The sequence below is a fragment of the Neopsephotus bourkii genome, unplaced genomic scaffold (assembly GCF_033783945.1).
Source record: "Neopsephotus bourkii isolate Nb327-2 ecotype Australia unplaced genomic scaffold, CSIRO-AGI_Nbou_v1 NB_1589, whole genome shotgun sequence".
Lineage (NCBI taxonomy): Eukaryota > Metazoa > Chordata > Aves > Psittaciformes > Psittacidae > Neopsephotus > Neopsephotus bourkii.
This window is the reverse complement of record NW_026902065.1, coordinates 3,831,116-3,847,382: the sequence shown is the minus strand read 5'-3', so window position 1 is coordinate 3,847,382 and position 16,267 is coordinate 3,831,116. Positions and strand designations below refer to the sequence as shown.

The window sequence follows — 16,267 nt, the reverse complement described above, 5'->3', positions numbered from 1 at the left end:
ACATCCCCGCAATCTGAGTGCTTGAAATGCTGGCCTGTTGTTTAGTCATGGCTGGCCACCACAACTACTAGAAAGAAATAACAGATCAATATCTGCTCTAAACAGCCCTGAAATAAAATGCCGATTCTTCTAAATGACTGTCCAGCTGCTCTCTCCCTCCAGAGCACTATCCTTTTTAACTTGGAGAGGACAGCTGACCTCTCTGAGCAGCTGTAGCAAAATAGGGACAATGAGAAAGGAGGAAGGAAGCTGGAGGCATAAGTCAGGCAGAGAGCATGAGATGGATGAGAGAGGTTTGATACAGAGTGGGAGAGGTGAAGGCAATAGTGGCAGAAGAGAGAGCTTGGTGGAGGAAAAGAATGGTGAGGTCTGTACCTCAAAGACTTTGGCTGCCTTAGAGAGCTCAATCTTCCTGACGTTGCAGAGGGTGATGGTCACGATAAGAGTGGTTCTGCTATCCTCCCTGTTGGAGTCCAGACTGCCTTGCCTGTTCAATGACTCTATGCCATGCATCTCCTTCTCCTTGCTGACCTCTTCCTTTTGGCCTGAGATCCCCACCAAGTCAGTCTTCATTGGAGATGTTGAGTGGAAACTCCCTGAAGATGTGAGTGCTTTCTCAGAGCAATGACCGGGGGAGGTGGTGGGACTGGAGATCCAATGCGTCTATATGGGTAGTAAGATCAGAGCTGCCAGACAGCAGGGAAGCAAACTGGTTGATACTGTGTTAGGTGTACAGACATTTATGTTGGCCATGCCAGTCACATCAAGGGAAACCTCCTGCGTAGGTTGTGCGCAAGAGCCCAAGATAACCCTCCTCCTCTGGGTAACTTCAAAGCGTGGCCCTCCTGCTCTGTTTGAAGGTGTCTGTAAGTTGTTCATCCCTGGAGATCGGCTCCTTTGTGGAGAGGCAATTAGCCTGAGCCCATTTACATCTCCTACTCGGGACTGCACTGCACAATGTCTGAGACTGCCTTTCCTCCCCATCCTCTTAATTCACTGAGGCCTTCTCTGCACTGACCATGCCCTCAGGGAACAAAAGGGTCTCTTCCCCCAAATCCGAGCCCAATCCAAGTGGTGTTCCCTCTGCACAGACGTCATTGTGGGAATGCCAGAGAGACCTGAGCCAGACTCAAAGTTTATTACCTAGTTCTTAGCTTTTCCTGCCCAGAAGGTCTGTCTGACCTCTTCTACCTTAGCCCTACAAGAGCTGAGTGTTGCCTCTAGACTTAGATCATCTTTTGGAACTTACTTCTGTAATGATTTTATCTCCAGTGAAGTAGACTCTCAAAAAGCCTAGGGTCACATCTTTCTAACAGCTGGCAGGGCAATCTCAGAGTGGGCATCAGCTCTGCTCTTTCCAGGGCATGGTATCCCTTGACATCCACAAACATATTTCTGGGTATGAGCACCCATATCTTCATACCCCAAGTTACAGTGTGCTGGAACACCTGTGAAAGTCAACTTACAGACCTACAGAGAAGACTACCTTTTTGTCCTCCCTTTGCAGATGGAGCCACTTCTTATGTGCCCCCTACATGATCCTGTGACCGGGTCACACACCGCAATGCTATACCTCTTTTGCCTCCTCCATGGCCAGGAAAGATAAAGACAGTGCAGAAAAATTTTGCTCTCCAGAGACCATGGCAGCACCATGTTCCCCCTTCACCCAAGACAGAGCACTGTGAAGATCTCAGTTTCCCCATTATTGCCTGGCTTGAGACAGACAAACCCCAGGTGAATTTTGGAGCACCATGCCCAGGAGGCAGGTCTTAGTGTCCTGAGGAGCATCAGCCCACCTAGACCTCAGACACTGTGGGCTTTGCAGGGCATGGTGAGTGCCAGACTGGGAAGAGGTACTCCCTGGCCGGGCCTATCCCAGGTCCGACTGCTGCCCGTGGGCAGGGCAGGGTAGGGTAGGGCAGGGCAGAGTAGGGCAAGGTGGGGCAGGGCAGGCAGCTGTCCGCGGTGCTGAACCTGGCCCGGCTCTGGGCTGTGGCGCCCTCCGCTTTGCGGGCGGCTCCGATCCTCCCACCACGGCCTGGCTCGGCTCATGTCCCGGGGGAGGTCCGGGAGAGCAACGGGACACTTCAGAGGAGTCTGAATTGCAGCTGCAAACTGGATGGGGCAGGGGAAGAAGAGGGGTGCCGTAAGGGGGGAAAAAGTCTCTTCCCACTCCTATATACCCACAGCAGTGGAGACAAGAGAGAGCATAAGAAAACAAGCTGAGCAGAGTCTATCTGAGTCCAAACTGGGTCTTTGCCATGCATCCCCACATCCAGGTGACAGCCATGGGACAAATGACAAATGCACAAGGTCTCCTGCTCCAGCTACATGTGGACATGTATGTGAAGGCCATAAAGCTCAAGATGCATGTTTAAGGCACTGGTCACAAGTACAGACAGCTCAAGGACATCAGGCTTCTATGGCTGTCTTTTATGCTATAGTGTGAAAGTCCTGTCTCTGCGTGTTTGTACAGGATACAGCTCTAATCATGGTTCTGCATACGAAATGAGGTTTTTTTATAGAGTCAGAATGTGCTTCCACCATAAAGCAGCATGGGCAGAGCTTATGGCACAGCTTTGTAGCCCGCTGCAACAGCAACACAGAAAGCTCTGGCTCTCCAACTGGTTAAATGTCCTTGCCTAGCCTATAGACACTCCAATACAACCTTGAATCCATGCTTGGGACAGGCCCAGGAAGATCTCACTCATGATGTAATTCAGCTCTGATGAGACATTCTGGAGTCCTGATTTCCGCACTTTTGGGGACCTCTGGGAGTGCAGAGGAGAGGTCTCAGGCTGGGTGCTGCAGTTTAAAGGGCTATAAAAGGACGGGAGCACAGTATGTCATCCTTTTCCATGGGGACAGGCAGATTCTCCTTGCAGATTCTCTCCCCCACCAAAAGTAGGCTCACCCTTCTCCTCCAGCCACTGGAGTGGGTGGTTTGAATGGCTGATCACCACAAATAACCTGCTCAATTTTGATTTGTTACTATTGTGGGTGTCTCCATACTGTATGACCTCAGTGCTATTAATTTGAGATGGATATGGCATTAATATTTCTGTTTATTTAGATTAATTCATATGATTACATTTGAACATCAAGAAAGTCTTCTCTGCCAACTGCCAGCATAGTTGGAAGCCGCAAAGAGACAGGTTTTCAAATAATGCACTCCTGTGGAGTCTCCCTGTGCTTAATCCCTCTTTCAATAATTTCCTTGCCCTTAGGGGAATGAAGTGTCCCTTCTCCAGGCTGCTGCCAGATCTAGGCATCTTAAGACACCCAGAGGAGACCACCTCCCTGTGTCACCTGTGCTGACAAGCCCTCCCACCTTGGCCAAGGTCACACTGGAAAGAAAAAGAACCTTGTGAAAGGGCTTCTCTGATCACATGAAACAGAGCTGGAGATGGGGAGATCAAGAAATGTGATCACAGTGGGATAGAAGAGAGGAAGATTACTCACCAGATTAGCTTGGGATAGGTTAGTCAAAAAAACAGCATACAAAGATTTACAGAGTATGAAAAGATAGAGCAAGCAAGGCTTTGCTGTCCATTTCTAGGTAATTACACACGTCAAGAGATATATTTTTTTAATATCACTTTAATGATCTTGTCTGAATGAGTGATAGTCAGTCAGTCCAAGAAAGCTTTCTTTGAATTGGGGCACACCTCTAATGGGCATTCCCACCTACCTGGGTATTTAATTCTGAACGACCTGTGTGGTTACCTTACAAAGAGGAGTTACACTGGCTAGATAATACAAAAAGCATTTTGCTACACAACATTAATTTTCCTTAAGCATGAAATAAGAAACCTCTCATTAACAAGTACTGTTTAAAATGCAAGTTATTTGTACGATTTAAAGCTAATTTGTTCTGCAAGAAAATCTACTTTCAGTATATTTCTTCTGGTTTAAACTTTCTCTCATCTCTCAGTTTTGCTGAACAGCTATGTTAGGCTGCTTTGGCTGGAGTCATTGCTCATTTAAACCTGCATTAAGGGACACAAAATCAGATACGTGGCATGAATGCTCTTTAACCATTCCACTAGCACATAAAAGACAACCATGAATTCTCAGTATCAGTATGGATTTACTGCTGCTGTCCCTCACAACAACAACCGGAAACAGAAGTCTGGAGAGTTGCCTGAAGATTAGTTTGGAAGACTTCACTCTTGGAATGAAATTTTCTGTTTGTGGTACAGAGTTACCTTATGGGTCCTATTATATTAAGAGAGAAAAATATGGGCTACTTTCACATTGAAAATTCATGTCAAGCAGTATTGAAAGTTCTACACAGACATTGTCATGAGAAAAAGGGGATAAAAAAAATGCAGAGATAAAAAATCTTACTTGAAAGCACCAAAATTATACCATTTTGTTTAAGTATATGTCTATTGAAAAGGGTTCCAGCTGATATCCTTAAATTTATGTTATAGCTCACCATAAATATAATGGAAATGGCTGTAATTTCTATATTCCTAAAAGATGATGCTTACATTAAGGCCCCATTGATTTTCAAACTACTAGAGTAGTACAATAGTAGGTATGAGACTCATGGACTTTCAAATTCCTCTCCATCACTGGATCTTCAACAGAAAAGTCACTCCTGAATCACGTTTGTATCATGATGCAGAATTGTTTCAAGCTGGAAATCCTGTTCTGCTTTGCTTTGCTCCATTCTGTTCCAGTGTACAAGTGTACAGAAAGTTAGGAGACACCTTGTAACAGTGCTGAATAAACCACTTTCAAGCAAAGACACACACAGCACAAGGTAGCCTTCACAGAGTGAGTAGCTGAGTATGCCTATTCAGAAGGCTCTCCCCCTTCTGTAAACTGATCCTGAATCAGCTCTGAACCCACGATGTTACGCAACATTTCAACCAGCACAGCTCTGAGACTGGTCTAATAAGGCCTTGATGTCATGTTAATACATCTGAATGGTTTCTTGCTTGTCAAACTGACCTGAAATCCAGCTGCAAAAAGCCACACAGACTTGCCTTTACATAGCTTTTCTCTGAAGGGGCTTTTTTGTGGATACTGTACTGAGGCATAGACTCCATGCTCTGAATAAGCAATCTCAGTACCTTGCTCTGCTCTGTAGACCAATGACACATCCCAGCACACAGCATTCTTGACTTGCACAAACCTTTTTGGGATTGGTGTGGTGCCTGTGCAAATACAGTATATTTATACACAGTGATAAATCTTTGTTAATTGGGCTGCAGCACACTTGCTGTCTTCTCTGCTAGCATCTATGCTTTGGATCAATGGCAGCATCAAATATTTAGGGGAAAAAAAAAGTATTTCAGAATAGAGGTGCTTGTGTGTAAAAGTAGAGGTATAGAGGGCTAAGCAGTATATGTATGCCCCCTGAAAGGTGTAGAGTTTGGGACTCCACAGAAACCTTGTGCAGAAATGAGGGACTGAGGGGAGAATGACTTGGAGAGAAAGCAAGGTGGATTAGTCTGCCTGTGGGCCCAGTGTGGTAACGCAACCTCACAGCTGCAGCAGACTATAGCTCTGCATGGTGGAGATCTCTCTCTTCTGCTAACCTTTGGCACATGACTTATGGAGGCTTTCGCCAGATTCCCAAAAATAAGGCCATTTTTATGCATCAGTGAGAAAAAAATTATAAGTGTCTGAAGGCTAAAAGTGTCAAGGGTCATCTGCAAATGTCTGTTTTTCTACTAATCTATAGAAATTAAGATATGTATCATAGGCATTCATGCAGTGCACAGGAAGATAATAGAGGCTAGATGAAGACTGGGGTTGTACAAGGCAGCTTCTAGTCAGTAGGCAATAACTGGTATGTTATAGCAAATCTTCATTTTATCTTCTGGAGGGCATTGCAGAGGATTCCTATCTCACCTGCAAAGGAAATAATCAAAGCAGTTAATTCTACAGATAGCTGTTTCTAACACTCCTGTATATATTTACCTTTTCTATCATTCATTCCCTGAAACATTAAAGTGAGCAAAGAAGTGCTGGGTTGGACACATGTATTAGGGTGTTACTGGAATAAGGTCTACGGAGTCAGCCCTTTGCCTTCATCAGCCATACAAGGATGGCTCACGTGATCAGGGGTGCTGGCTCTCCACAGGCTAGCCAGTGTTAGGGGGGAAATGCGTCAGGAAAAAGCTACAATGGCAAAAGGAAATGGAATTAAAGCCAGGCTTTTCCTTTTGCTCTTTACTGAGAACAGCTAGAGCCACCCATCAGAATCCATTGCAAGGCCTTCTGGCCTTTTCTAGCACTGCCGCCAAAACTGGGTATTTCACATGTACCAAACTACAGTCAAGTGGAAATGCTATTTTGAATCTTGAATAGAGTTAGGAAGCATTTTTGCATGAGAAAGAATATGTGTGCCGCTTTATCTTCGTCAGGCTCAAAGCATTAAATGTAACCAAACAAAATCTGGTTTGTGGTTTCTATTTCTGATCCAAGTTTTGAGGAAGTCAGGGTAAACAAATCTGTAGTTCCTTACTATTGATAGTGTCAGCTAAGTTCTTCAGCTGCTTTGCATTGTCCAAGACTTCAATCCTCTGGGTGTAGGGATTGTACCGAACAGAGAAAGGACGAGGGATCGTTTGAGCAAATTTCCTGAGGCAAAAATACAAAAACACATATAAACTTGAAAAGCTCCTTTGTTTTCAGTAACTCACTCTTTTCTTGGTGTGTGCATTTCTTGATGAGGGGAATAAGAAAATCTATGAGAGGAAATAACTGAAATTCCTGCTGAGTCAACTGAGACCTACAGCGTTCTATAATACGCTTGAATTTGCATTTGCCCTTACTACCTTTGTTGTTTTCCAAACATGACTAGTTATGCTATTGGCATGGCAACGCTGCTCCTGATATAGGCCAACTATGTACCTATTGGGATTTGCCAAACTTGAAAACCTCATTTTCCCTTCAGTAATGCAAATTATAGGAAATCTGCAATTTCTGGGAAAATAAGGGCAAGTACCTATGCCATCCTAGAATAAAAGGAGCAAGCAGAGTGCTAACTTCTGGCATGGTTAGTAGTGGCTTCTAGGTCATTACAAAGATAGTCAATGATAGATAGTCAATGATACAAAGTCAGTGGAGCAAAGCAGCATTCTTGCCACCCCTTATTTGCAGCCTTCCCTGCTGCAAAATAGTTAATTCCATGGCAGAAGTATTAAGATTTTTGAAAACATTAATTTGCATAATCACAGAACTGTGGAAAGGAGGACTCTGAATGGGATGAAATAGTCAGAGTCAGAGCTATTGTTCCAGGCTCCTTGTAGACCTCAGCAGGATACTGGCTTATATATCTGCTTTGGATTAGTGAAGTTATTGCTGAAAGAGGAAGGAAAGCACGCAGGAGTTGATCATGTAGCCCCACTATACAGAGTGTGACTCAGCATGGTAAATCCCTTATGCCCAGAACAGTGGAATATGCTGGATGCCACTGCCACATTGCTCCTTCAGTTTAGCTCTAATTATTATCAGCTAAGGCCATTGTCTCAAACAAAATTCAGTGTGAGCAAACCACAAGGTGTGACAGTGGAAAAAATTATATTGGCTATGATGAAAGTGTTCTGTGGCATCAGTCTAGTTTTTCTAAAGGAGAGGGAGCCACCTTAGAAGCCAGTCTGCCTAAATCTCAGCTGAAGGTGAGATCCTAATTAGAAGATGAATGCCTTGAGCTGAAATATTTTAGGTCAGCTTTAGAATAATTTTTCAGGGAGGTTTTCTATTACATACAAACACACAAGTCCAGTTGCAAGCCACAGACAGAGGCACTGGACCAACCTGCAGACCTCTACTTCAGTTTAACCGCTTTTCCAATTTGGTCACTGAAACAGATAAAAGAATTTACAAGATAGTTTGTATAGAGTAAGGCTGCATATTGCACTTTCTCAGGGAACTTGCTCTTCAGTTAAAGTATACAGAGAAGATGACAGAAACTGTGTGCAGGATATTAATAGCACAAACCAGAAGAGAAGGCCATATTTCTCAGGTATTACACCAGAGAAAAAGGCAGAAGGAGATGCTGCAGGCCTATGAAGACTGAAGAAGCAGCAGGGGAGGTAGCTAGGAAGCCCTTAGAGCTGGGAAGCCTGGGGCAGCAGAATATCTTAGGTGTCAGTATGTGTTTATCTGTGAATGGGAGAAAGAAAGCGAGGGAAGACACTGTAGGCCTGGGACAAGTCCCTGTGTGGCATCTCCATGTGAAAAATTTGTTGAGTGTGAACTAAGGCTAACCCCCGGTAGCTTGACTAACATCCAGAAATACAGTGGTGGTTTTCTTAAACAGAAATAGAAGCACTGCTGTGAGGTAGAACCCAAGCTGAACCCCAAATACAATCTGGGCCATTCCTGTTTCAAGAACCAGAGCTGAACCTGGACCATTTTTTTCAAAAACTTGTTGAACTGGAACTGAATGTGTATTTCAGTCAGATGACTGAAAGATTTATTGTGTAGCCCTGTTGTCTTGTAAACACATGGCTGGTAACAAGCTGAAGGCTCTGGATAAGAGTAACCACACAGGCCTCAGGATTGGTGTTATTAAGCTTGCTTGGAGTTTTGGTTAGCTTTAATAACAGTTGTCTAAGGACCATGTAGCTATTACCTAATTTGTTTTAGTTTTGCTTAATTCTCAATAATTTTGTGCTACAATGTCTTTTTTAAATATTTCTCACATAGGCAGGAATCACAAGTAGTTACACTGTACATAGGGAACTAAGTCTGACCCTAAAGTAATGATGTACCATAAAGGAGCATGGGCTGACAACAGAGGCCTTAAAGGTATAAGCATAGAATGCTGGTCCCCAGGCTATCAACAACTCCCCACTGGTCAATTATTAACAGCAAAGCAAACTTAGGAGCTGAGGAGAGAAAAGGACAAAGAAAAAATTAACATAAATAGTAAATTAACACAGATTTTCAGACCTATGTAGAAAGAGCAAGATTTAAAGCGTGTCAGAAAACATAAAAATGGCCCTGAAGAAACCTTGGGATGAGGAGAAAGAAAGAAAACATCCACACCAGCCACCTTCTCACAAAAGAGAAGAAGAAACTCCATTAATTAACATCACAGTCCTGCTCTGAAGACCTGAAGATGCTGATTACTTGAGAACTACATCCCCCACCACAAGGTTGAAACTATTCACTTTAGACACAAAAGACAGAGAAAAGAAGTAGATACTAGGATATTTTTTCTATAAGAACTTTTAACTATAGTAATATTATTAGACACCTGTTCTATATTAGTTAGTTAGCCTTGACCCTAAATGTTAGTATCATTGCTATTGGACTAATAATTTTTTGTTGCATTTTGGTTATACAGGAAATCTTTAACTACAAATTCTTGGCTTTATGCATAAGGTAACAAATGCTTCATCTCTTTAACCACTGCACATCTAATATCTCTCAAAACGTTGCTGTCAATCCAAGAGTTATTATGGCAATGGGGTACTGTATTGGCAATAGATAGAAAACTGGGTATTCTCTGGAATGACTGGATTACCTTAGCTTTTCTTTTGCATCTTTGAAACTTTCAGCAACATAGTAGATTGGCTGGAACTCAGTAACAGGGTACTTCTGCACAGCAGTCTTTTCCAGGACAAGAGGCTGAATCTCAGGCTTACTTGATAGACAATACTACAAGCAAAAAGGTAATAAATATATTTCAGTTTAGAAGTGCTGAGAAAGAGATATAAAGCTCCTGAATACCACCCAGTTTCAGACAGGAAAGGGTTGCTCCTGTGGAATACAATGACAATGTCACTTGCTAGGAAAGAAGCAGAAATGAGTCCCCTGTGTGTGTACACACTGACATATTTATTAGAGGTCTTCAGTGAAGTATGACATTTTGTGATACTTCTATGCACAAAGTATAAAGCAAAGTAAGGATCTGAAGACATTCAGAAGAGAAATTTGAGCAACTATAAACGTCTTTGAAATGCTGTTTTACAGAACACACCTGCAGCTCCCCAAATGAAGACAGCAGCCCTGCACCATATGCCTTGAGTGAGTCGCCTTCCTTACATAGTCCAAACTCCACTGTAAACCAATAAACCTAAAAAGAAAATTAGTCAGACGCATAGGATTCCTTGATCAAAAAGAATAGGTGCACATGATTGATTTGATTACATTTGGAGTTTGCGTTTCTATTTAAAATGTTGCCATATGTTAAATACCAACTATATAAATACAATAAATGTCCCCATAGACTGAAATTCTTCTCCTGAAGGGGCACAGTGCTAGACTCAATGTGTCTGTGATTCAGTTCAGTTTCCTGACAAACACAGTTGTGTTTTATTGTGCTTACATTTGTCAGCAGAGCAGAGACAATGAAACTATAGCAATAAAATTTCATTTTGGCTGGCTGACTGAAGTTTGAACCTTAGTTGACAGAAGTTTGCATCCTGTTTCACACAGAAGGCATCTAGCTGCAGCAGCAAGAGAGGGAATGGGCTGTTAGTGCAATATTGAAGAAAATGGTGTGTGGCCTAGCTTGGTTTCTTGGTCTGTCATTTTGAAGGGATACCTGCTCTGGCTCAGAAGAACTACCTCATGTATTCGAAGCAGTAAAGATGGTGCAATGCTTTGCTCAGGTCAGTTGGTGCTGGGGACACTAATGTTAGAAGCATACCCTTGTTTTTATTAGAAGTTTGCAACTCTGGGCTTTAGCAGCCTCAGAGTAGGATTCAGATGAGCAACACTGAGTGCAGAGGACATTATCTACCTGGCAGGGTGGAAGAGAAGAAACACTTGCAGGTAGAATAGAAGCTGTCTCCTGCAATTTCCTGTGGGGATGTAGTAACATGTAATCTCTTCTTGCCCAATATGTTTGTGCTGGAGGAAATCTTGTCTGGGCTTCTGTGTTTAATCAGATCTGTCACTTTGAATAAGGGGTGCCAAAGCTATTTTTCTTTAATGCAACTGTGTCAGGGTGGGGTTTTCCAATCATGGGCTTTACTCTGTTTCCATTCAGCTCTATGGGAGTTCTATCAGTGACTTCAGTGGCAGCAGAATTAAGGCAACACAGGGCACTTCTTTGGAATATTGAACCCTCATTTATTAAATTACCGTAGCAAGTTTCTCGATGAAATCATCCGGAGCTCCCAGAGATGCCAGTCCAATTTCCTGTAACAATAAACCATTATTCTTCAAGCTGTTTATTACAAACATTCTTCCTGTCTTGTCTTATGTAATTTCTCACATTTTAAATGTTACCATTGCTTACTACCACACACAAATGTTTACAAGACATGTTCCTATCATGCAACATCAATTTTAAACCAGAAATCTCTCCAGAACAGAACAAAGGGTCTTGTCCAAATGTCATTTACAAGGCATGATCCTTTGTGCCCAGTACAAAGCCCATTGAGGTCAAATAAAATTCTCCTCTTGCTTTGACAGGCTTTTGATCAAGTATACAATGCACATCTGAGAGAATGATACGGTCAAAAGGAGGTAAATCAATCACACCCACACACCTTAAATATTTCTCTTTGTTCTGTGGGACGGTGATTGCATGATTTTTTCTGGAGTCTTGAATAAGCTATTTTTTCTGAATGATGGGGCATGATTTGAAAGAGCTTATTCATACCTCAGGCATTAATGCAGACTTTCCTAGGAGGTGTAGCTGGATTCAGAAGACAGCCCCAAAAGACTGTATAGAACCAAGTTCCTTCCTTGGTTTGCCCCAGTGAGGACTGCACAATGCAAAAATTGGAGCACCACACACACACACACCAAGAGCACGGGAACAGACATCACCATGTCAAATCCTAGTGAGCCAAAGTCCGTCCTTCCTTCCTTCCTTCCTTCTTTCCTTCCTCCCTTCCTCCCTTCCTCCCTTCCTTCCTCCCTTCCTCCCTTCCTCCCTCCCTCCCTTCCCTTTCCTCCCTTCCCTCTCTCCCCTCTTTCCTCCTTCCTTCCTCTTATTTTTTTTTCATTTTTATTTTTTCTTCTTTCCCTTTTTCCTCCTTCTCTCTTTGTGTCTTTTCATGATAAGATGCAGCCAAAAGTTTACTCCTTCACCGAGGTTTGGCTTCTTTTCCAAAGATGTTAACACTACCAGAGAGAAAGCTCCTCTCAGCCTTCTCCCATGCTTACAGCTGGGGCAACTCCTCACTTTACTCAGCATCCTCTGTGGCTTCAACAGAAAACAAAAAAAAAAACCTCCACTTTCCCTAACATTTACACTGCATGGTGGGGCAATAATTCATCTGACTCATGAGCCATTTAACTTTGCTCAGCAGGATCAGCATCTACAAAAGTGTTTTTAGATGATAGCTTTGCAAAGGGTCTGCCTGCAAAAAAGCAACTCAGAGAAGACAGGCTTTTGGAGTTTGAGTGAATAAGTTCATGTAAGCAATTTGTGTCAAGACTTCAAGCAATAAATAAATCGGCCTCAGTCAGTCACTCTTAAACAGTATGCTTGAAGGTGAATCCACCCCAACACTCATAGCTCTTGGCTCATTCTCTGAATTACCAAGTCCCTGGTGTGTTCAATTATATAAATATCATAACCGCTGAGTAACTTACCTGGGAAAACTGAGCAAAACTGGGATCAGCAAAAAGAGGCACATGTCCTAGCAGCTCATGACAAATATCACTGCAGGAAAACATGACATCTGAATAACTTTGAATTAGTAAAAGTCCAGCAATGCTGGATGAATGCCCTAGAGTCAGCACATAATCAAGAGTGCAGTGCATTTCCTCCTAACAGCAAATAATGCTCAAGAATCATGGGGAAGTGTTCCAAAATTATTATTGTGATGGAAAAGCACACACACTCCAAGGTTTTCAGTATTTCTACCATCATGCATCCCTCAGAGGGAGGTTGATATATTATCTGTTTATGCTTATGGAAGAAAACCATCCATTCAACTGCCTGCTCAGCTCAGGAAAGCCCAGAAATAAATCACCCCACAAAAGAGAGCATGGACTTTTCAGTCTTAAGGACAACAAACCTCTTTAGAATAAGTTCAGGCTATTAAGGCAATTCACCATGGTGTCAACATCTGCATCAGGAGCTCAACTCCAGTCCATGTTCAGACGCACAGCCTCCCATTAAGAGGTAGGAACTTGCCCTTCTTTAGGTAGAACTATTTTCATCACAAGTGGCAGCTTGACAAGCATATTTGGGGAAGAACTCACCTAAAGACAGCTAGATTTTTCAAAGACAGAGAAGTGATTTTGTAAGAGGGAAAGGGGAGAGTAATAAGATGCTCCCAGGAAAGTCAGGCCTTTGGAAGACATTTCAGCATGGCTTTGTGCAGGATGAGAATGGGGTAAGCAGATGTAGGGAGAAAAATCAGAAAAATGAGGGATAGAAGAATAGAGAGGAAAAGGAGGCTGTGGGAAGAAGTAGGAAGCAAAGTAAAGGTAAGGGAGGGGAGGAAGAATTGCAATAACATGAAGCAGAGGAAGAAAACTGTTTTGAAAATGGCACGTGGAAAAGGACAATGGACAGGGACAGAGAGAAACATCACAGCATAAAACTGAAAAAGAGAAGAGATCAATGATCTCTTCTTCCTTTATCTTGCTGCCAGAAGCTTGCATGCAACATGTTGAGTCATTCCTGCACTAGATTTCACACCACTATTTGGGTGCTAAATGCCTTTGTACACTGCTCTCTCTTGCATCCCAGCCACCACACAAGCATGCCTTCAGTAGCAAAACTGTCTCATCCATCCCAAGAGAACTTGCAGAAGAGGATGAAGCTTGTTAAAAAGACAAGTAATCTTCCAAAAAATGTTTTCAGAAGAGAGCAGCCACTTGGCTGCTGTCCACTAGCTCTGTTCCCAAGAGTGCTCCAGAGTTCCACATGGTTATTATCAATTGGACTGACCATGGTTTTAGCCTGCTGCAACTTTACACACTTTCTGTGCCAAAGTACTTACGGCTCTGGTGTGTACATGGGCTTGGATGCATGGCGAATATACTGTGTAGAGTGGAATACTCGGAATGCCAGCCCAGCCAAGAAATCCCGAGAGGAGAGCAAGCCTGCAACAGGACGCAGGCGAAATCCAGTGCAGGCTGAAGGGACAAAAGAATGGTGTCATGTGTTTGATTTATTCTTATCCAGACTCCTCACAGTGGAAAAACTTTGCTAATAGTTTTGCTTGCTCTCTTTATGTTAAACAGAGCTTAACTCTGAAAAAACAGGGAATTTTCTACCCATGTGTACCACCATCACAGTATCTGAGCATCTGTACCATTGTTCCCCTGGAAGGTTTAGACAGGGACCTGCGACATAGGCTAAGTTCTTCCCCAGGCACTCTGGGGAGCCTGTGATGAAGCAGGGACCACTTTTCCATCTCTGGAAGCACCACCCCACTGACAGCTGAGGCCTTTGATTTGTTTTGGTATTTTTTAATATGCTGCAAACTTACTCTGCAGGAATCTGGAAACATCCTCAAGCTGGGGAATGTTGTCCTCCCGGTAGCCACAGTACTTCTCCAGCAGTGGGAACACGTGATTGTGTTCATAACAAGCATGAGTTGGATAGAGACTCTTCAGCTCCCTGAAGACGGTGCCCCAAGTTTTCCTTTCTTCTTCTGTGTAGGTGACTCGAGGAATAGGTTGGCCACTGGAAAGAAAATGGATACACTCCGTAAGAGCCACAGAAAATGCCTTCTGTCACCAGCATCATACTCAGGACCATTACATTAACTGGCATGTAAGCTGTTAGTGCAGGAGGGGAGATGCTTTTGATCTGACGTGCAGGTGTAAAAGGAGCCTCACGTGCCCTTAGACACAGGCTGGGAAGGACTTTACTGACCTTAGCTGACCTTAGGCCTTTAGAGTATACCTTGCATTACTGTGGTGAAAACAAGTACATGCTTATTTGTCTTAGTGAGTTGTTCTAAGTGTATTTGCTGGCTGTTGGTTTCAGTTTATTTGCATTTCTAGATATGGTGCAGTCATTGTATTTCTTGCTCTAATAAACATTATATTAATCGTTTTGGTTACAACAGGGAAACCCAAAAACTGTTTCTTGGAGGGGCAAAGAAATTCTGATCGGTACTTTATGCTGTAACAGATGCAGAATCCAGACAGATTGACTTTTTATAATTATAATGAGCAATTTTGAGTCAAATCCCACCCTCAGGCCTCCATGTGCTTAGTTTATGTTGAAGCTAGCAGGAATTAGACAATCACAAGCAATGTAGTTTGGCCTCCTGTGAATATCCAATTCCTTTGCAATAATGATAGGGCCATAGGTGAATCCAACAGCTTTGAAAAATCAAAGGGTTTTAAGTCACTTAATAGGGTTAACATCACTGCTGGAATAATGCTGGAGCTTTCCAAGCCCCAGAGACCCATTGTTAAACTCTTGATGACACCCCCTTATCTCCCACTCCCTCTTCTTTTCCTTGAGCCGCAGGGCAGCTCCTCTGGAACACCATCATTTTGTGTCTCTGTATCAGCCCTCCTTGATCTGTGGAGCTTTAAACACCATGTTGAATTATGAAGATTGCTGGGGATTGTTCTTCTATAGCACTCCCATGTAATCCTCAAACACCTTCCAGGGTTACAGGGAGAAGCTATGGCTTAGGAACCTTTCAAATTTCAATTAAAATACTTCAGGGATCAACAGGGCTAGAAGCAACAGAAGGCAGAGGGAAGAGGCAAGCTAAAAGCAAAGAAAAGATAAGTCAGGGAAATTAAGCATTCAACAAAACCAACAGGTAAATATATAAGGAGAGGAAGCAAAAGAGCAAAGCCAGAGTAGAGACAAACAGCAGGAGGAAAGAGGAGAGAAGAGGTACAAAAGAAGGGGCACAGAAGAGAGTAAAATTGATGGTGGGAAGTAGAGTACAAGACAAGCAACCACAAACCCAACTTACTTTTCTAGCAGGGTATCACCTTCACAAGCTAAGCACATTTGCATTTTCAGATACTTCCCACAAAGCCTGATAACTTTGGATGTCCCTCTCCTCCTGCCCAGTTCTCTTCCATCTCTGTCCCTCCATGTTGAAGACACCCCCTTGACCTCTCCCTCCCCACAGCAGACCCTGAAAGGAATGTCTGCCAGGTGTAGCACCCAGGGCAAAGACATCACAGATCCATCCAGGCCTTCATGAATCAACACATAAAGTCACAAAAATCACATGCCTTCTTTCCACAAGCCCCAGAAGCCCAGATGCATGACACCCTACTTACTGCTCTGTTACAGAAAGACCTAGTTGGAAAATCCAATAATTTCACGTAAAAGGTGCTTTTGGGACATAGGTCCAGGTCTGTATAGCTTGTTACCAATGTGTCTGAGTATCTGGCT

The 16,267-nt window shown here is 43.1% G+C and overlaps 2 protein-coding genes across 2 annotated transcripts in view; both read right to left on the bottom strand.

Moving 5' to 3' along the window:
• The window catches only part of LOC133222382 (tyrosine 3-monooxygenase-like), a 32,435-nt gene extending 31,862 nt beyond the window's left edge, over nt 1-573 (bottom strand). Inside the window, exon 1 of the mRNA XM_061372052.1 lies at nt 376-573. Within this exon, the coding sequence (XP_061228036.1) occupies nt 376-573 (198 nt within the window). The remainder of the gene's footprint in view (nt 1-375) is intronic.
• A 2,474-nt stretch (nt 574-3,047) lies between these two features.
• Nucleotides 3,048-16,267, bottom strand: part of PAH (phenylalanine hydroxylase) — a 38,990-nt gene continuing 25,770 nt past the window's right edge. The window contains exons 6-13 of the mRNA XM_061371892.1: nt 14,379-14,575; nt 13,887-14,022; nt 12,526-12,595; nt 11,062-11,118; nt 9,953-10,048; nt 9,497-9,630; nt 6,485-6,600; nt 3,048-5,868 (exon numbers count right to left, since the gene is read on the bottom strand). Of these exons, the coding sequence (XP_061227876.1) occupies nt 5,825-5,868; nt 6,485-6,600; nt 9,497-9,630; nt 9,953-10,048; nt 11,062-11,118; nt 12,526-12,595; nt 13,887-14,022; nt 14,379-14,575 (850 nt within the window). The 3' untranslated portion in view covers nt 3,048-5,824. The remainder of the gene's footprint in view (nt 5,869-6,484; nt 6,601-9,496; nt 9,631-9,952; nt 10,049-11,061; nt 11,119-12,525; nt 12,596-13,886; nt 14,023-14,378; nt 14,576-16,267) is intronic.